The 20,425-nt window shown below is 39.5% G+C and overlaps 2 protein-coding genes across 4 annotated transcripts; both read left to right on the forward strand.

Annotated features, from left to right (window-relative positions):
• Positions 1 to 2,486: 2,486 nt before the first annotated feature.
• On the forward strand, positions 2,487 to 7,814 carry gpr20 (G protein-coupled receptor 20). The gene is made up of 2 exons (XM_036583867.1): positions 2,487 to 2,807; positions 6,168 to 7,814. The coding sequence occupies exons 1-2, from the start codon at positions 2,800 to 2,802 to the stop codon at positions 7,264 to 7,266; spliced, it is 1,107 nt and encodes a 368-aa protein (XP_036439760.1). The 5' UTR covers positions 2,487 to 2,799; the 3' UTR covers positions 7,267 to 7,814.
• A 284-nt stretch (positions 7,815 to 8,098) lies between these two features.
• slc45a4b (solute carrier family 45 member 4b) lies at positions 8,099 to 19,410 on the forward strand. Of its 3 annotated transcripts, none has more exons than XM_036583865.1 (9): positions 8,099 to 8,450; positions 9,558 to 9,619; positions 10,418 to 11,062; positions 12,466 to 12,654; positions 12,945 to 13,124; positions 13,848 to 14,959; positions 15,052 to 15,151; positions 16,906 to 17,117; positions 17,301 to 17,564. In XM_036583865.1, the coding sequence occupies exons 3-9, from the start codon at positions 10,804 to 10,806 to the stop codon at positions 17,562 to 17,564; spliced, it is 2,316 nt and encodes a 771-aa protein (XP_036439758.1). In that variant the 5' UTR covers positions 8,099 to 8,450; positions 9,558 to 9,619; positions 10,418 to 10,803. The 3 variants fall into 3 exon arrangements, with proteins under 3 accessions (XP_036439758.1, XP_036439757.1, XP_036439759.1); XM_036583864.1 differs by having other exon boundaries at positions 8,101 to 8,455; positions 17,301 to 19,410; XM_036583866.1 differs by lacking the exon at positions 8,099 to 8,450 and adding an exon at positions 9,169 to 9,471.
• Positions 19,411 to 20,425: the final 1,015 nt, after the last annotated feature.

Genomic DNA, 20,425 nt, shown 5'->3' on the forward strand with positions numbered 1-20,425 from the left:
AAATCAGTTATCATAATGCATTTTCCTTTACAGTGGAACACAGTTAGCAAAGGTCTCTGAGCTAGCTGAGCATTTTCACTCACTGATAGGTGGGGCTGGTGGGAGTGGGACGTCAACGATCATTGTTGGTTAAAATTGGATGCATTATTGGTTTATATTGTCATGCTAGTGCATACATTTTTATGTAAATTTTGTTTAGGTTTACTTTAAGGTGGAATTCTTAAGACTGAAATCTCTCCTAGTTAAGTATTGGAGGCAATTTGACCTTCCATGGTTTGTTTACCTTTGCATTATTTGGAACCAATTGAATGTATGAGAATGTACACCGATCGCTGGTCTGAGTGGACCAAACACAGCAGTGCTGCTGGAGTTTTTAAACACCTCAATGTCACTCCTGGGCTGAGAATAGTCCACCATAGCAGATGAGCTATCGTCTCTGACTTTACATCTACAAGGTGGACTGACAAGGTAAGAGTGTCTAATAGAGTGGACAGTGAGTGGACACAGTGTTTAAAAACTCCAGCAGCGCTGCTGTGTCTGAACTACTCGTACCAGCAAAACACACACTAACACACCACAAATTACTGCAGTGCTGAGCATGATCTGCCACCCAAATAGTACCTACTGGGGCTCCTGACCACTGAAGAACAGGGTAAAAGAGGGCTAAAGAAGTATGCAGAGAAACAGATGGACTACAGTCTGTAATTGTAGAACTACAAAGTGCCCCTATATAGTAAGTGGAGCTGATAAAATGGACAATGAGCGTAGAAACAAGGAGGTGATAATGTTATACCTGATCAGTGTATCATAGAGTACTATGCAAAAGTCTAGGCACCTAAGCACATTGTTTCAAACCATTCATCTTAGTAATAATTGTGTTTTTGCTTGTAAAATCACCATAGATCATTAGAATAAACACAAATAAACATGAATACAGTAAAAAGTAACAAGAATTGTTTTGGAAAAAAGTAGTTGATATCTTGTGAGCTAATTTGAACAACAAAGTTTGGTTCCAAATTTCCCCTGGATGTCTCCAGCAATCACATGGATTTATTATTTCATTAGCAAGATATTTAACATAATCAAGCATTATTTAGGCAAACCAGGGGTAAAATGATGACAACAAATAATACCAGGCTGAAACAATGAGAGCTTTGGAAATGGTTCACCAAACACACATATGTAAAATCACTGCTTAATGTATTAATAGTGTTTTTATTCTAATATTAGTGTTTTTCTAAGAAAATAAACACAGCTCTGATAAATAGCTTTTTAATTCTCAGGTGACTAAAATTTTGCACAGTAGAACCCCTTAAATGGCCAGGGCCCACCAGCAAGCCCAAAGTTTTTTCACATCACATCACATCACATCATCTAAACCGCTTATCCTTCAGGGTCGCGGTGGGGTGCTGGAGCCTATCCCAGCTGTCATTGGGCAGAAGGCAGGATACAGGTCGCCAGTCCGTCGCAGGGCCCAAAGTTTTATCACACACTTCTATAACCTAAGAATAGCTCAGGCAATTTGCATGGAATTCGCTGTAGTTACTGAATAATAGGCCTTAGTATGTAATAAGCCTGAGATTTTAAGGTGCTAATTAAATGGGTTCTGTAAATAAACTTACTGATGTTTCTTTTATCTGTAAATTAATGATGCTGAAATTTCAACCCCTTACGGAATGTTTGCGCAATCCTTTTATAAAAGTCCTGTTAAGTTTGAATGAATCAACATGGGTGGGTTCAGTGGGTTTTTCCATGCACTTATTTGTGTCATTTAATTGTATTTTCTCATGATCAATTATTAGGCAAAATTAAATTTTGTGCTAATGTAAATTACAGCACACAGTTAAATCCACCGTTACGGAGGTTTCTGGAAATATCAGAATGAGTCTTGGCAGATGGAGACAGATGAGCTTCCTGACAGGATATGTGGAAAACATTCTGAGCCATCCATCAGGGTTAATGTATCCTGTGCTTTTGGTCCAAATCGCTGTGATTATAAAGCTTTGACGTCTCCAAATGGCAGTACATTTTTCTAAGTTCCGGCCTTGTATATTACAGGACTTGGTTTGGATACAATTTAGTGTCGACAGTTGATAATAGAACAGTAACAGATTCACTGTGGTTTAAGTTATACATTGTCCTGTTAACGTACCCTGTCATACAACTTCATTCAGGACAACACTACAGACTGTTTTGTTTTCTGTGTCTGTGAGGAGTTGGATCTGATTTGATGGATTTGTCTTGATTGTTTTGTTTCACTTGATTGTATTAGTCAGATAGCCTTCAGGTGCCGACTGGTGTAATCCTATTGACACAGGATATGATCTGCTGCTGTATTAGCATAACTAAAGAAAGTTGAGAACAAAAAGCAAAATATTGAGTCTGTCAGCATCACCTCACTCACTCATGTATTTGAGAGGTCAGAGGGGTTCTAAAGCCGTCTGCACTTCCTGTTAGCATGGGTTGTGAGGGTGGGAGGAGGGAGGGACAGACAGATGTGTCTGGGGGCAGAGCAGCAGGCTGGGGGTTGGGGTGAGAGAGAGAGTTAGAGAGGTAGGGATTTCCTCTAGACAGTCAACTAGTGAGGAAGTGATAGGGGCATGTTTAAGGAGCAGTGGAGTACATTCTGAAAATGAATGTGTTGGGACAGTGTTGAAGTGGAGGTGAAGTTCAAGTGGCACAAAGAAGGCCCAATCGTGTCACCATTGTCAGGAGGTGCATTTCCATACTGTGGGCCTTTTTACACTGGATAAAGATTATCGTCAAGTCTATCAAGAGATCAACACTGCAATCCTCTAAATGCACAGGTAAGTAAATCGGACATTGTAACAAAACATTTGAACTCCAAAATGGCAAGTTTGCAGAAGGAAAACACATTTTAGGCACTGTTGATTGCTGCAAAGTATGCTTATATGGATTTAACCTCTGTCTGATTATAGTAGTTCTTGGCATCTAGAAAATGATGACTTATTTTCAGTCATAGTGACCTGTTGCTCTATTTCACCTCAGTCAAAAGTTACACTATATATATATATAGTGGACACTTACTCATCCAGTGTTTCTTCTGAAGTCAAGGGTATTAATTGGGTGTTCGCTGCAGTGATGTCATCTACTCCTCTGTGAAGACATATACCTTGGGTTGGAACATTGTTGTAAGGATTTGATTGCATTCAGCCACAAGAGCATTAGTAAGGTCAGGTACTGATGTTGGATGATTAGTTCTGAATCAAAAATGGCACTTCGACTCATCCCAAAGGTACTGGATGGAGCTTCATCACTCTAGAGATCACAGTTCCACTGCTCCACAGCCCAGTGCTGGGGGATTAATACCCCTCTAGCTGACGCTTGGCATTGAGCATTGTGACCTTTGGTTCATATGCGGCTGCTCTAGAGTGTCCCATTTTATTAGCAATGCTTTTCTATGGATAATATACAAGGTGTGTGTACACAACTGAAATCCTATGCCTTACAGTAGCTATATTCACAAATTAGAAAGGGTGTCTGGATACATTTGGACATATAACTCACTGCAGTATAAATATTCTTTGGATTTGCTCTTAACTACTACAGCATGAACATACTGCCACTTCTAGAAATCAACGCTGTGCAAGAGACACATCCTGTCTGCATCAAAGCGCTGACAGAGTCACACCGGGAGTTATTTATTTGGACAGTATTAGAGCATCTCTGGGTTTCTGAGCCAGATCAGAGCGAGTACACAGATATATTAGTTTTTGTGTTGCTCTCTGAGCATGACCCATCTCAGAAGTCTCTCATAGGACAGTGAGTCAGGCTACAGAGCACAATCAGCTGAATGTACACTTGCGAGAAGAACAGCAGATCTAATGAGGTTAGGACCTCTGTCACAAACTGATTGGCCTCTCAGTCTTCTAACTCTCTTGGCCGGGCTTGGCTGTGTGTGGCTGTTGATTCACTGCTCGTGAAAGTGTTTCAGAGGGATATTTCTGCAGGACAAAATCTGTGATGCATCTTTAACATCCTCTGAACGTTGTTGATTGTTGGCCAGGTGATTCTTAAGAGAGCGCTGCTTTTCATCTTGATGCCAGAGTTTTTTCTGTGCTTTTTGAATTACTCACCTATTTTGGAACTAGAGGTTTGCTTCCCATCTCTAATGTTGTTGATCATCTTAGCCAAGTAAATAAACTTTGGGATCTCTGTATCCTTTCAATTAAGTTGGATATGAAATTGAAGCCAAGGAAAATAAATAACAGATACACACAGTCATGACTTCAGTCACTGTACGGCACTAGTGTGAGTGGTATATTTTTATTTGTGTAATAGTGGGAAGGAAACTTATTCTCATGACTCTCCAAAGTCCTCTAAACAAACTTTCCCCCCTAATTCTCATCCAGTGACACAATGCAGCCAACTTCTTTTCTGGACAAATGCCTCTGTATATAAATTATAAATTAGTTTTTGGACCACATGGCTTTTTAATAGTCCATTGTGAGTGTGATATCAATTTAAATGAGTTCTTGAAGATCAATACTGCATCACATTACTTTTGCATTTGCCTTGAATCCAGTAGATATGGTTTGAACTGAATGCATCGGAAATGAGAAATGATGTCATTAACTTATTGTAAACAGTGTGCACCCAACGGCCCGCAATACTGCACATTTTAAGCTTTATGTATTAATCTGAGGATGATGATGCAATGCAGCTCCTTTACTTTGAACAAATAACTTGCAAGAATAAATACATTTAGGATTTAAATCACTTTAAATTACAGAACAGTCACAGAATGTAATGGTGTGCTGTAGTTTTTTTTGTATCACAACAGTGATAATGACTGAGCTATATCTATAGACTGAGGAGCTTATTAGTCAGATCAGCATTTACTACTGGGAATAAAGTCAAGCTGAATCACTGTCAACAAACAAATTGCTTTGAAATTAATTGCCAGGAGTTAAGCAGTGTATTACTGGTAAAGAGAAGATTTACATTCCTGATATGCACTGTTTATAACTGGCTGACTGGATGATTAGTCTGGATTAGCTTCAGCCTGATAATTGATATTATCGTACATCACAGTAATTTAATTAAGAGATGATATTGCCGAAATGTTCTTTTGTTTTCCTTCACATGCCACATGTTTTCACTGGCTTCGCCTTTATTTAACTATTCCCTTCGTACATTTATTCTAATCTATGGCTAGTTCGTAAATGTATACAGTAGAAAAGACAGCACTTAATTAAAGGCTACACAAACAGCACATCACTAACTACTTAATAAGAATGTAACAATACAATGTATCGTATTGTATCAAATTGTATCACAGCATATTATTACATATTGTATTGTTGTATTGTGACTAGCATGTAGTTCGTGGCTAATGTGTTAGCTTGGAGCTAATATAGTTTAACGTGTTTTAGATTGGGACATTATAAAACAAATGTTTTATTTAAAATTGTTGTACTTCTGTGCTACTGAGTGCTCCAATAAACTAACAATGGAAATGCTAACATAAGACACATTTTCAGCCACTCCTTATTTTGTTGCATGGAAAAGTGCATCAAATTAAGACATTACTGTATCATATTGAAATGTATTATGAATTACGTGAATGATTATATCCCTACTCATTACACATGCATACTTGAAAGATTATTGTGTTGACTTTTAGTCTGACAGAATGATGATGAGAAATGATACATGAGAATTATGTGTTGTCTAAGTCACAAATTTACAGTAACCAGGGTTCACTTTTTCTTACTATGCAAAGCCTTGTGGTCAAGCATATGACTAGCAGTTAACCAGTAATAAATTACTTTTACATATCTTGGAAGACCAAATTGTCCTCACTTTTTTGAAATAAAAGAGTGACATAAAATATAAACCCTGTTAAAGTTTTAAAATGAACCATTCACTCCACAGTCCATACAGTCCATATATGAAAACTAAGCTACAAAAACAGTCCATTTTGAATTCACGGATTTTATGATGTCATGGAAAACAACTCATTTGTATATATCCACTTACTTAGCCAGGCAAATATTATAAGTGGACCTCAAAGAAAAAGATAAAATACAAGAAAAATGTTGGATGTGGCTCCTTTACAATGCAATAGGGTAAACAAGACTGAGACAAAGATAAAACCATCAGCTGAGTAAGTAAATCGCTTGTTTTCTTTTCTTGTGTTTCAGGCACAGAGCCCATCCCAGAACTATGGAAATGACCAGAACTGAGGGGTCACTGTCTATGAACATCACATCAACTCCACCAGTCACCACTAATGGTTCTCCACCGTCCCGTGAACCATACCTGCACAGACTGGCACACCTAGATGAGGGACTCTATAATGACTTCTATAGCTTGTGGATAGCTCTGGTGGTCATTAACACTCTGATCTTTATGGTGGGGATGGCTCTCAACAGCCTAGCCTTGTATGTTTTCTGTTTCCGTACAAAACCTAAGACCACGTCAGTTATTTATACCATCAACTTGGCGGTCACGGATCTGCTCGTTAACCTGTCACTTCCTACCCGTATTATTCTGTATTATAGTGGAGGCAAGTGCCTTAACTGCTCTTACGTCCATATATTTAGCTACTTCGTCAACATGTACTGCAGCATCCTCTTCCTCACCAGCATCTGTGTGGACCGTTACCTGGCCATCGTGCAGGTGGAGGCCTCCCGGAAGTGGCGTAACCCCAATGTGGCTAAGGTGGTCTGTGTGTGTATCTGGCTGTTTGCCATCATTGTCACATACTCTTTCCTAACCACGGCTTTCAAGCACTCAGCCTGCTGTGTTTCCAAGCTCTTTGCGCTGACTGTGTTTGAGTTCTTCCTGCCCCTTGTGATCATTGTGGTGTTTACGGTTAGGATCATGTGTGCGCTGTCCAGCCCGGGCCTGATGCAGCAGAGCAGAGAGAGACGAATGAAGGCAGTGCAGCTTCTCACTACTGTACTGGTCATCTTCACTATCTGTTTCACTCCATTTCATGTTCGTCAAGTCCTGGTCTACTTTCAACCAGATCTGCCGCACCATGTGATCGTCTACCATGTGACTGTCACCCTCAGCAGTCTAAACAGCTGCCTGGATCCTGTGGTCTACTGTTTCGTCACCACCAACTTCCAGTCTACCATGAAGAGGTTCTTCCGTAAGGCAGAGGCTGAGCAGACCAGTGGAGACATCATCAGCATGCAGAAAAGCTCCAAAGGTTCTGGCACTGTTTTTGCCATCGCTAATAGCACGATAATGGTGAACATGAGCTCTCCTCAACATGGAAGCCTTCCAGGATGAGGCTGTACAGTATGGACTGAGTTGCTACAATGTTTATGCAAGATTAAGGACAATCTACTGGACTGAATTTTAGGACACATTGTTACAATTACAATTCTTTCAATTGTTCTTTCATTTGTTGTTGCTTGGTTGTGTGTTGTAAATAATTTGCTACAGAAAATGGTGACAAGTTGAATATTATTAACATCTAATTTAATATTGTGAAATGAAGTAAATATGACCTGGGTTTGAACCAAATGAGAAAACTTGGGACTTTGAGGATTATGTAAAACAATGCCAACATAGCTACAGACAAATCTTACTGTTTTACTCTGGGTATTTGTGCTGTAGGCCTGTCACAGATGGCAAGATATTGATAGTGTATGAGTAGGTCTGAGGGTTCTCTCAACATATTTTCTCAACATATTTTCAGGCATCCCTTCATTTCATTACAGTCACACACAGTCACAGAGACAACTCAGCGCTGGCCAGGAATTAGTAATCTTGCAGCATTGACTCACTTCTCACCCTCTAAGGACTGCTAATGCTTGTCTGCCTGGGTCTACATAAGAAATATGTACAATAAGGTTCTGCTTATATGGTCTTTGTTCTAAATTGTATTTATGTGAACAGAGAGTAATAAATGGATTTACGAGTGTTAAAATAATGTTCACTGACCCATAAACAACCAATTTTAACCTTATAGCCTATGAGTTAACAAAACATTAGGCTAAACAACTATTGCCTAGACTTTATACAGGCAACCTCAGTTCGCTTGCATTATAGTTACTGTATGTGCACAAATGGAGGAGGGGATGACATTTCAAATCCCTAAAAAGAGTGAGGGCTACTCAGATGTACAGTACAATATTACAACACTGAAACATAATTTTAAAATGAATTAAAATGATTCAGCATGTAATAATCTAATTCAAAGTTCACTGATCTTTCTCTTATCATTTCAAATGCAGATCTATGACTGAAGCACACAGGCTCTGCTCATAACTGTCCTTATCAAACAGGGAAGCATAAACGTAGCTTCTCTATGCCCCCTAATCTTTCGAAGGAACCATACGGCCGCCAGAAGCGTGTCTGCGCGGAGGGGGGGACTTTGAGAGTGGAGTGACTGGCAACCCTCGTCAGCACACAATAGACAGCCCGCACCTTCTGGAGCAGATGTGGGAGAAACAGTCTCTGACTGACCGGTAAGGTACGGGATTTACACCACTCTAATTCATATTTTACTTCATTTTTCAGAAAAGACGTTGTCTTTAATCGATAGCGAACACGTCGCCAACAAACACTCAGTACCTGCCGGAAGAACGTAAGGTTTTCTGTCTTGTTTTTAGCACTTAGAAAACGGGGCTCTGCCTCACTCATCATAAATAGCTGGCTAACCATTAGCAAGCTAGCTAGCAATGTTTATAACTTAGTTAGCTAATATAACTGTCAAACTGAGCAGATGCCTGGCTGTGTGTATTACACTTTAAAGTGATATGTATGGCAAGTTAATAGCAAACTATTAACCAGTATTTAAACACACTGGTTGTTCAGCATCAGATGTAGATGAGCATAGTAAGCGCACTCACTGTTCCCAGCTGCGCTGAGCTAACGTTAACTCTGAGGCAGCACAGCTAGCCTCACCTGCAGCATCGCGGCGGCTGCCTGATGGTGATTCCATCTGGCAAATGTTTAACGTTACATTTGATCATGAACGAAGCGAACTGGAAGTCTTCAGAGAGTGTTTGGGCGTATATATAACTAGGACAACAAATGCTGTTTCCATAGTGCAACATGTTCAAACGGCTGTGCTGTTACGCTACTAACTAACGTTTTCACCGTAAAACGTTAAGCTAACGCTGTGTTAACGCTAGCTACGTACACACTGTTGGCTAACTGTTAACCCAGCTTGGTTAACCTGACAACAGGCGCTGACCGCTAATATTTAACAATTTTTTACTGCTTGCTGTGGTGAAAAGGCATCATTTTTCTGTTTCTTTCTTAAAAAGTTTGTCAGCGTCGGGTTTCGGTAATGTAAAGCTGGTCTAATTGTAAGTCTGGGGGGCAGAAATAAAGAGCTGAGACTCCGCAGGTGCAGGGCGCCATGCTTGGGCAACACAGATACTCCGTTCTTTAGTGTAGTCAAGCGAGAGCAAAGCATTGATTCAAGCATGACTATCTGGACTTAAAGACACGTTTTTGCCTGATAATTAAAACCTCTTTCCTGTAAGTGTACCAGTAAGTTATATCCTCTGGAATACTGCATGTGACGTCCCTCACTGTAATTCTCTCTTTTTTTTTTTTTATTACAGTTGCCTCTGGCAGCAGTATAGTTTTACGCTTCGGATGAACAAGGAGGTGTTGGCAGATCCAGGTGAGTGCTTGTCTGTGTTAGCACAGGCTGTTTTGTGATTGATGATGAGAACAGGAGTAGGTGTGGGTATGTAAATCTCATGAAAACCATTGTAGTCTTAACAAGTCACTTATATACAGAGAAATATGAGAATTATATGTTTTTGTATATGGTTACACATGCAGTAAAATGAACATAATGCAGAGATTTTAACATAGGAGGCCAGAGTCTGTTAAATGTTTTCAAATACTGGTTTGAAATATCAGTCAAATCTAAACATCTGCTTAATACCAAACACGTTTTCGTAATGAAATTATATGCTGATGCTGATATGATTCTGGTATCATCATTCATCACTACAATGTGATAAACTAAATATTGAAAAAAAGCTAAGTTTATGATATACTATTTAAAATTTTTAGAGCCATGCTCTTCTAGAAGGTGCTCATTGTCTCTTCAGATTGACAGTGTCATTATGTAGGGTCATGATGCAACACCTCCTTCCCTGACATAATTGACCTTTGGTATATCATGTGTAGTTTTGGACATAATAGCTGAAGAAGATATTTGCTGACAGATGTTTCTTGAGTTGTGACATCTTTGCATAATTCACTTTAAGATTTCACAACAGGCTATTTCTTATGCATCTATATTACATTTTCAGTATTATACACTTTCAACTAGAGACTCAAAAGGCAAACAAGAATGTCAGAAGTTTTCCAGCGCATATCTGATATTTTGGGTTTTGGTGCGTGTTTTTTTTTATTTTTTTTATATCTAGTCTAACTACTATCTTGTTTCACTTTCTCTCCCATCTAGATATTAATAAATCACTCCATGGGGATACACAGAGGACCATCATTTACCTGCGCTGACCTTCCTCTTCCCCTCCCCTCTTCCCTTTTCACTCACTGGGAAAACATGACTTATGATTTGCCCAAGCAAGGCCATATATGGATTTGTACTGACTACAGCAGGCGGTAAACCTCTCACTAAAGTATATGGAGCAACATGACTTCTGCTTTAACTGCTGGTTAATGTATTGTTATCAGAAGCTTTGGTTGAATGTATGTGGATTATGAAAGATCCATCTGGATATTTTGAGCAGAGACAGAAAAGTAGGGCTTGGAAGGAGTGTTGTTGTTGGGAACAGAAGTAGAGCCACATCTCTGGATTAGTTGGATTCCACCACCACAGCTGCCTTTATGCAGGTGGAAATGGCACCCAAGAACGCCGACTCAGAGGCTGTACGAGTGTTGGACATGACGGTAGTGCCTGCTAAGGGTCAGAGTGGTAAGACGAGCAGAGAAAGAGATGTGGAGGTTTCAGAAGAGTCGGCCAGTGAGGGTTCTGTGGACCACATCCCAAAGCGCCTATGGGTTATGCATGGAGCTGTCATGTTTGGCCGTGAGTTCTGCTATGCCATGGAAACAGCGCTGGTCACACCTGTGCTGCTGCAAATAGGTACGTTGTCATTATTTTCAAAGATTGTGTCGTTAAATAATCAGTTTCTTGAATGGTAGAATCAGTTTTCAATTTCAATTCAGTTTCTTGAATTTCAGTATTCATTGTTCTCTAAACAGCTTGTATTTTTCATTTGAATGTACATCAGCATCTTCAAAAATACAGTGAAGGAAGGGTGTTGGAAATAGGATCAGAATGAGAGTAAACACATCAAAAGAGCCATGCTGCACTAACTCTTTGTAATAGTGTATGACAGAGGCCATTCCTAGTGATGTTTGTGTTTAGTGCAGGGTAACAATGAATGTCACTGAGCTTGGCTGGAATGAAGAGAATGTGTGCGTCTGCACATTTCTCTCACTCTGTTTTCCCTGCCTTTTCAACGAGAGCTGCTTCAATGAGCCCCTTGATGAAGTCATACAAATGAGAGAAAAGTAACTTCAGGTCCATCTTGAGGTGTCCTAAGTTTAAGTATCTTTTGGTTTTAATTCAAGTCACCCAAAATGAAACTACCTCACTTGTTGAACCATGTATTCATCTTCCAGTGGATGGGGATGTGCAAGTGAAAGCCTAAAAGGCTTCTGGTCTATATAATAGCTCAGCCAGCTACATGCTGCTGAAAGCAGGTTTCAAGCTTGTATAAAAGCAGAACCTTCTTTGACTTGTGATTACACTGGGTAAGTTATGCAATACCTCCTGGATCATCAGTCTTGTTAATTGCTCTTTATTGCAGCAGTTAAAAAGAACAGTGTAATTTGATGAGTAGTTGAAGCATCAGAAGCTGCTACTTCAGAAACGCAATGTGGCCTCCTGAATGAGAGTAATATGGTTGTGAAAAAGCAGGTTAATGAATAGTGGACATGTTGAAACAGGTCAAGATACATTTCATTGACCCTGAGTGGCACACCCAGTGTATAGGTGTAGCCTGCTATTGAGATTTGGAATTAAATACTCACCCTGCTATGTGCTTTTTAGGGCTAGGATTGAAAAATAAATGTGTTTCATAGTCTAATACAATCTGATCCTTAGGACATATTATTAAAAATCACAGAAATAAAGAGCAAAATATAATATTTCATAGTTTTGTGACCAAGGGGTATTTGACACAGCAAGATTTCACAGTTGGCCAGATAACTTAGGCCCAAAGTTGAGGGTTGTCCAATAGGTGTGTTCCTTGGCTCTTTTCCTAATGGTCAGGCTTAACTTTGGGCTTAAGTTACCTGGCTACACTGAGAAATGTTGCTTTGTGAAATACCCCCAAACCATGTTTCCAGGCTTAAAAAAAGTTGTTATTGTAAACAAAATGTGTACTTGGTTACATGACTTGCTTTAATGAATGCCAGACATGTCTCAGAAATCTCTAAATTGCAAGTATGAAAAAAGAAGTCCTGTCCTTTTCTCTCCAGGTCTTCCAGAGCAGTACTACAGCCTTACATGGTTCCTTAGCCCCATTTTGGGTTTAATCCTCACCCCTCTGATTGGCTCAGCAAGTGACCGCTGTACCCTCAGATGGGGTCGGAGGAGGCCTTTCATTCTAGCTCTTTGTGTAGGGGTGTTGATAGGTGTGGCACTGTTTCTCAACGGATCTCTAGTGGGTGAGGCTTTCTTTGATATCTTCCCTTCTGTTTTTCTTTAATTATTTGGTTTATTTTAGTAGAGCGAAACAGTTGTGTTCCTTGTTCTTTTGTTTATTCACATGTTCTGTTCAACTGTGTCTGTAAATGTTTAACTCTCTGGCCACTTACAACACAGTAATTTCCACAAAGTCAGGTGTTAGCAAACTTTTTCTTCAAGCCAGTATAATAGTATGATAGTCAGCATAACGGTAACTGTGTAACCCTTTTTAAATTCACATTCTTTCTGTGCTTGTCTGTGTTTGTGTCAGGCCTGGCTGTTGGAGATGTTCCTGGTAACCAGCCCATTGGAATAGTTCTTACAGTGCTGGGTGTCGTGGTACTGGACTTTTGTGCTGATGCTTCGGAGGGACCAATCAGAGCCTACCTGCTGGATGTAGCTGATACAGAAGAGCAGGACATGGCTCTCAATATTCATGCCTTTTCTGCAGGTAATGTACATGGAGCACAGGGATACTAATTTACCTATGTTGTTCTTAGAACACAAATAAAAAATGTATGAGCTGCTTATGGAGCAAGTGCCAGCTTAGCCAGCAGGCTAACAACTCAACACAGAAAACAGATTTCATTCTGTCTTTTTGTTGCTAGCCAGTTGACTTAAGTCCTTCAAATTTGAGTCTTCATCCTCTACTTGTGTTAGAGGGGCAAACGTATTTTCAAGCTATTTTGTGATGTTAAAAATAAGCTTATGAAATGAATTAATTTTTTGGTAATAATTTCTATCAGTCATACTTTTAAGTTAAACTGTGAATATTATCATTCGCTATTAGTTTATTTGTTTTGCCACTTGGCTACCATATGCTGCTGTCCAAACTACAATGAGCAGAAACTGTCTGCAAGCTGCATTGGATTTTAAGGTGGTTAAAAGTGATTTGGAACCAGAGACTATACTTATGGTAAATCATTATTTTCAATATTTTAGCTTTCAGAGTAATTAATAGATAAACTGTTTTGCCAATGTTAAACATTTACTCTATTTTAGAAGTTTTACCAGTTTAAATCATCAATTATATTGACTGTTGTTACACCCTTGATTTTCATCAATATGGAGTGTGTGGCACATGAGAAGTCACACAACGTTAGCATAAAGACATTAGCATCACAGCATATGATGGTTCTCACACACCTGCTTTACTTTTGGATTACATTTATAGGGTTGGGGGGAGCTGTGGGCTACATGCTTGGAGGTCTGGACTGGACAAACACCATCTTGGGTCGTGCATTCAAGGCCCAAGAGCAAGTGCTCTTCTTCTTTGCAGCCATCATCTTTGTAATTTCTGTGACACTTCACCTTTTTAGCATTAAGGAGTGTCCATACAGCCCCCATCAGCAGGAGGCACTTGAGGCCGAAGATGCAGAGAGCTCCTTGGCTGTTCAACTTAATGGAACCCTTCCTTGCACTCGCCTAATGCCTCACCTGGACCTTATTGATGAGGAAGGACCTTTTGAATCCTTTGAGGACAATCAGTCTGAGAGACAAGTCCAAATAGACTTCCTAAATGTACGGAGTAAAAGTGACTCCGTTCTTGCTGTACCAGACACTACCATTGAACTTGACCCAGACTTAGCAATAGACCTTGATAGTCACTTTCTCAGTGACATAGAACCAACTTTGTTCCAGGATTTGAAGGCCGCCCATGAGAATGAAAGGCCATTCGATCATTGCCACAACAGCACTTGCCACACTAGCCAGTGCTCCGATCCTTCAGTCCACCAGGTAGCTCCTTGTAAGGATGAATGTCCCTTTTCGACTGCCAAAGCCATCAATGGTGACATTGCTGGAGCCAGCAACCCAGCAATTGTTACAGTGGGTACCTCAAGCCACCAAAACAAAGCTGGCGGGCGTCATTTCAACACCAGCACAACAGTGCGTTGCCGACACCCCTCCTTCTACCGGCAACCTTCCTTTACCTTCTCTTACCATGGGCGGGTGGGCTTCCTGCGGCCTCGTCGCTGTGGCAACATAGCACACCCAATCAAGTCATCACGAAGCCTGAATGACATTGATACATTAGCAAGGCGGCAAGAGAGACGGAAGCTGCAGCAGAGTGGTAGCGCATCATCAGGGCCTGATGAGGAAGATGGAGAGAGTGAGGAAGGAGAAAGTGGTACGACGGTAAAGTTGCTGTGGCTCTCCATGCTGAAGATGCCTCCACAGCTCTGGCGGCTGTGTGTGTGCCATCTCCTCACATGGTTCTCCATCATTGCTCAGGCTGTTTTCTACACTGACTTCATGGGGCAGGTCATCTATGAAGGAGATCCAACAGTAAGAGGAGCGCCACATCAAGTTTTTCTATACTAACTGGGTGTGTATTGTAACCTGGACAAAACAAATCACACTTTTTTTTTTCTAACTAGGCGGCTGCAAACTCAACCGCTCTTCAGAACTACCATAAGGGTGTGCAGATGGGTTGCTGGGGGCTAGTTATCTATGCTGCCACTGCTGCCATCTGCTCAGGTATGTTTCACATCTTTTTCTATATTAAAGCCACAATAGGGAACAACCAAGTTTTCTAAAATGCTAGAGGAGGATTTGGCAAGGTTTGCTAAACTACTTAAAGCAAGCCTTCAACACAAGACACCAGTATTTGTAAACAGTGTAGTAAAAACCTCTGCTATGTTAATACCTGGAATGTGGAACAGATTACTATGAGTATCATAGTATGGGAATAGACTATATCAAAAATGAAATATGCCTTATAAGTATTTTGCATATGCAAATCTCCAAAGTTTATAAACCACTTTGTGGAATACTATGGCAAAAGGAAAATATAACTTCAAAACTTGAAGCAATAACCCATGTTAACCCATTTTAACAGCATTAATACACGATAGTGAACCCCACTGCAACTACAAATTGAAAACTTATAGTAGATGACAACAGAAGCAGCGTGTTTATGTTTGAAGTAATAGAAGTAGAAACATGGTCTTATGTGGTTTGGCCACCTCATTAGCAGTTCAGTTAAATGTTGTTAGCAAGCTGCAAACTTAGTACTCCACAAGCATGTCTTTAATTAGACCCTTATCTGCTGTTGTGCTTTGCCAATTTGCATGCTTTCAGATTTGCATTTATGATTTTTATGTGGTCTGTGTGTTGTACAGTAAGCTAAATTAAACAGTAATAGTTTTTTTGGATCTGTGTAGGGGTTAAGGGGTTTGCGTGTCCCACCCATATAATGAACCATTTATAGTCCATTGCACAGTTAACTTATTCTGCACCAAGTAAGTTACAGTGCACTGCACAGTCTGCTTATTTTGCAATACTTAGACAGATGAGCATGCAGATTTTGGCAAGCTGCCTTTATCCTACACTTGTAAAAATAAAGGTTCCCAAACAGTGCCTGGCTAATTCACTTAAGTAGGTCTTAGAATACAAATAATATATGAATTGCTTATGGAGTAAGTGCAGCTTAACCGGCAGGCTAACAGCTCAACACACAACACAGTCTTTTTGTCACTAGCCAGTTGACTTTGGTCCATCAGATTGGAGTCTTTATCCTCTATACTTGTGTCAGTGGGGCAATAGTTAGCTAAATTTGAACCTGCCTTGAGAAAAGTCTGAAAAGCTGTTAGACTACTAGTACTACTAGTAAGCAAATGCTAGCATCCAGCGCAAACTTGGACATATGAGTAGAGCTGACTTTGTGTCAAACCTTTACATTAAAGGGGTCATTTCAACTTTACAAAGCTTCTTCATGTGTGTACATCTCATTTATAAAAGTGCTTCTTTAAAGACCAAAAAAAACTACCAAAAGAACCCTTTTGGCATGTTTTTATTTAAGAGAGCATTAGAGGTTTGCATTTTCTGATGTAACGTATGAGTGGGCTGAAGTGTAGCCTTCAGCCCATGATCTTGTCCTTATGCTATCCTATTGTTAAGAATGGCACCTGTGAATGATAAATTGTTTACAAGTTAAGTATTTTACAGTGAGGAGACTTGCGTATAAGATTACCATCAGCTGGTTAGAACATGTTTTTACATTATAAAGTGTTTGCAAGGTCTTTTACTCCAAATGTTAGTGGATACATTTTTGGATTTTGTAAGAATACTTCAGAATCATAAATTGTTATGCACAAACCAGCCACTGTTTACACATGCAGTTATATATTCCATTCTTTTGTTTTTCAAGAATAGAAAATTCAACAAGAAAATTCACATTTTTCTTGCAGAAAAGATAACGTAGCCATACTTGTCTTGTTTTTCTTTTAAAGCTGTGCTTCAGAAGTACCTTGACAACTATGACCTGAGCATTAAGATCATCTACATGCTGGGAACTCTAGGCTTTGCTGTGGGCACAGGTGTAATGGCCATCTTTCCCAATGTGTATGTTGCCATGATAATGATAAGCACCATGGGCATCATCTCTATGAGTATTTCATACTGTCCTTATGCTCTTCTGGGGCAGTACCATGAAATCAAAGAGGTAAGATCCAGTCCCTGAGGTTAGTATTATTGATCTTTCCTTAATTTATTCTGATATTTGAACCTTGGCTTCAAATAATGTTCCTCTTAACTGTGGCTGTTTGGTCACCATATGGTGTTTGCCACTGTAATGTGCTGTACATTGAGAGATACTGAAATTATTTCATGTCTTATGTCATTACAGTACATTCGCCACAGTCCAGGCAACTCTCGCCGAGGCTTTGGTATCGACTGTGCCATCCTGTCATGCCAGGTTTACATTTCTCAGATTTTGGTGGCATCAGCTCTTGGTGCAGTTGTGGAAGCTGTAGGCACAGTGAGGGTCATCCCAATGGTGGCTTCAGGGGGCTCCTTTCTGGGCTTCCTCACTGCTGCCTTCCTTGTCATTTACCCTGAAACCCCTGATGATGAAGAAGATGATGATGAACAAGCTTTGAGCTCAGTGTGAGCACCTTCGTGGAAAAATGGAAGTCACACTAAACATGCAGTGAAATGCAAAATGCCAAAGTTAAGGAACTTTGCCTACACACTGCAGGTTGAATCCTAAAGTTCATTCTTTGACGGTGAATTAAATGGTGAGCTGCAACTCTCAGATTGCACCGCTCATAAGTAGTAGTTGTGGACTTGAGGAAAGACCGTGTTACCAACCAATTTGCCAAACGCTCTCCATTAGTATGTTAGTGATGACCTTATGCAGGGACCTGCAGCACACACCGAATGTATATCTGTTAAAATGGTACTGAAACCGTTGCATTTTGAGTCAGTTGTATTACTTCTGGCAAAATATTTCTTTTGACTGAATGGTACAACGTTTCCATTTTCCACATGATGATGGTATCGCAGATACATTTCTTTTTCCATATAAGCTCACTGGAAAAAAAAATTGGTTGCGTGCATAATTTCTTTTTTAATACTTGCTTACCTGTCGCTTTTCCCTAATAGCAGTGGGAGCCTCACTGATGTGTTTTGCTCGGGCATTAAGTACTAAGGTAGTGGAATAGTGGACCAAAGTGGACAGGAATCTCAAGGCACTGGTGGAATCTCTTGCCAACAGAATTGGTAGGATGTTTAAACAAATATTGAAGAAGAAATTATGCATGTGGCTGATTTTTTGTCCGAATATCTTAATTTTGAAACCTCAGGTGCAATTTACCAGTTTTACATAACTACAGTTAACATGTTTTAACATAGTTATTGCCAGAAAAACAAACAAACAAGAACACAGGAGCCGTAATTCACTAATTTTGTACCGTGCCATGATACTTTACTGTGATGTTTGCACAATTATTTTTCTTTGTATTTTCACTATGCTGGATTTGTGCTTGAAAAAGGAGCACTCAGGGGATTATGTTTTAGCTGCTGCAGCTGAGCATGACAAGCTTACTTCTCTAAAGTCTTAAGCATTTATAATAAAAATAATAAAAAAATATATATATAAACATGATAAATCAAGCTTTTCTTAGTATAGAATTGAGTGCTGTATTTTGTACACAGTTGCCTAAATGAAGTACTTTCTTGTGGCATGCGCATTAAGAATGGTCTTTGGTGAAAGTGAGAAACCTCAGAGGCCTTAATAATCACAGGAAACATTTAACTACTTTCTTACTGTTAATCTTACATATTACTACTTTTTCTTACTCTGTTTTGATACCATGTCCTAAAATTAACCTTACAGATGGCTTTTAGCCAGACTGGGTCTGTCCTCAGAAGCACTGCAGTTTCAGCAGTGTGTGTCTGTTGGCCATGATGGGTGCAGGGTCTGTATAGCAGCTGATCTAAGACCACTTTTGTTGGGCCCTCTAAGAAATGGTGTAAGTGACAGTTGAGGTCTTAGACCGTCTCTTAAAAGTAGCCCACAGAACCTACACCACAGACTGGGCTGACTGATAGCAGCCCATTCTGCCATTGATACAAATCATAACAGTGTTATTGTGGCATTGAGACTTGGCTGAGCTTTTTTATTTATCTATTATTTTTAATGTATTTGTTTTATTAAAGCCTTTTTCAGGTACTCTCAGAATCTTGCCAGCAGCACTTGAATTTTGGCATTTTTTTTTAAATCGTAAAACGTACAGAGGAAATCAGATAAGTGATTCTGCATCTTTCTTTTTTTTTTCTTTTTTTTAAATTTACTGAGGCATTCAGCATTCTGTTATATTTAGAAATGCTGCGTGGTACTGCTGTGACTTTTTGTTACTGTGTGGACCAAACAAGCTGGTTTACAGTTTCAAGGTGTTTTATTTCTCATAATTTGTACAACAGTTTGGATACAAAACAAAGATTTATGCTAACCTGTGAAGTCCCGTGTTTTTTTTCTTTCTCGTTCATTCCTGAGTAAACTCGTTACGAGAGTTAAAGTTGGCCTTTTTGTGGAATATAGCAAAAAATGGTTTTAAGACTCGCTAGATGGCGGTAGTGTTTTACAAAGTAAGAAGTGTCATTAAAGCTTTAGGCTAGTATTTGCAGCCTGAAAGACATCGTCCAACTGTCCGTTCAAACAGAGCATTTACTTCACATTATTTTGTGTTTCAATCATTTTTATTCAGATTATTAAGATTATAAAATAAAGATTCTTCTTCTCAGCTGTTTTCCCCGTTTTGAAGGGGAGCTCCGCCGAGTTTTAAAGATTTCGGCATAATTAAATGGTTACATTGTCAACAAAGTCATTCAGAGAGGTTTGTGTTAATTGCTTCGTTCTAGATAAACCTACAGCGTCAGAATTGTTCACAGTGGTGGTGATAGGAACCAGACGTCTGAAGCTTTTTAATGCCTCTAAAAGCTCCCTCACAGAAAGTTATTACATAAAATGATTATCAGTACTCAGCCTGATGTCTGAGACAATGTTTTGTAGTTTTGTGGTACATTTTTTACCTGACACGTACATTAATCAATTTATTTTACTATGCATGGCGGAGGGATATATAACGGGTGTTCTAAGGCAAAATAGTCCCCAAAGAAAATCGGAAGCCACATGTAGGTTCACTGGTGGTGTTGTATACATTTTAAAAAGTGCTGTGTTAAATAACAACACACTTGTGTTACCCTTTTTAACGCCTTTTGTGTCATTGTTTCTGCTTTAACACATTCTGTGATAAAAGTGACACAAAATGTGTTATCCATAGCTGGGTAGAGAAATATTTCCAAAATGTGTTGTCTACAGCTGAACACACTGATGTATGTGGTTAGAGACAGAATGTGTTGTTGATTTTACCACATCTGTTTTAGGAGTGTAGTAAGTAATGGCTGTTTTTGTGACCCCTAATGAAATCTGAGATTCTTTACAAATGAACCTTTTCACATCAAACCACT

Source organism: Colossoma macropomum, unplaced genomic scaffold (genome assembly GCF_904425465.1).
Source record: "Colossoma macropomum unplaced genomic scaffold, Colossoma_macropomum, whole genome shotgun sequence".
NCBI classification, from domain to species: Eukaryota; Metazoa; Chordata; class Actinopteri; order Characiformes; family Serrasalmidae; genus Colossoma; species Colossoma macropomum.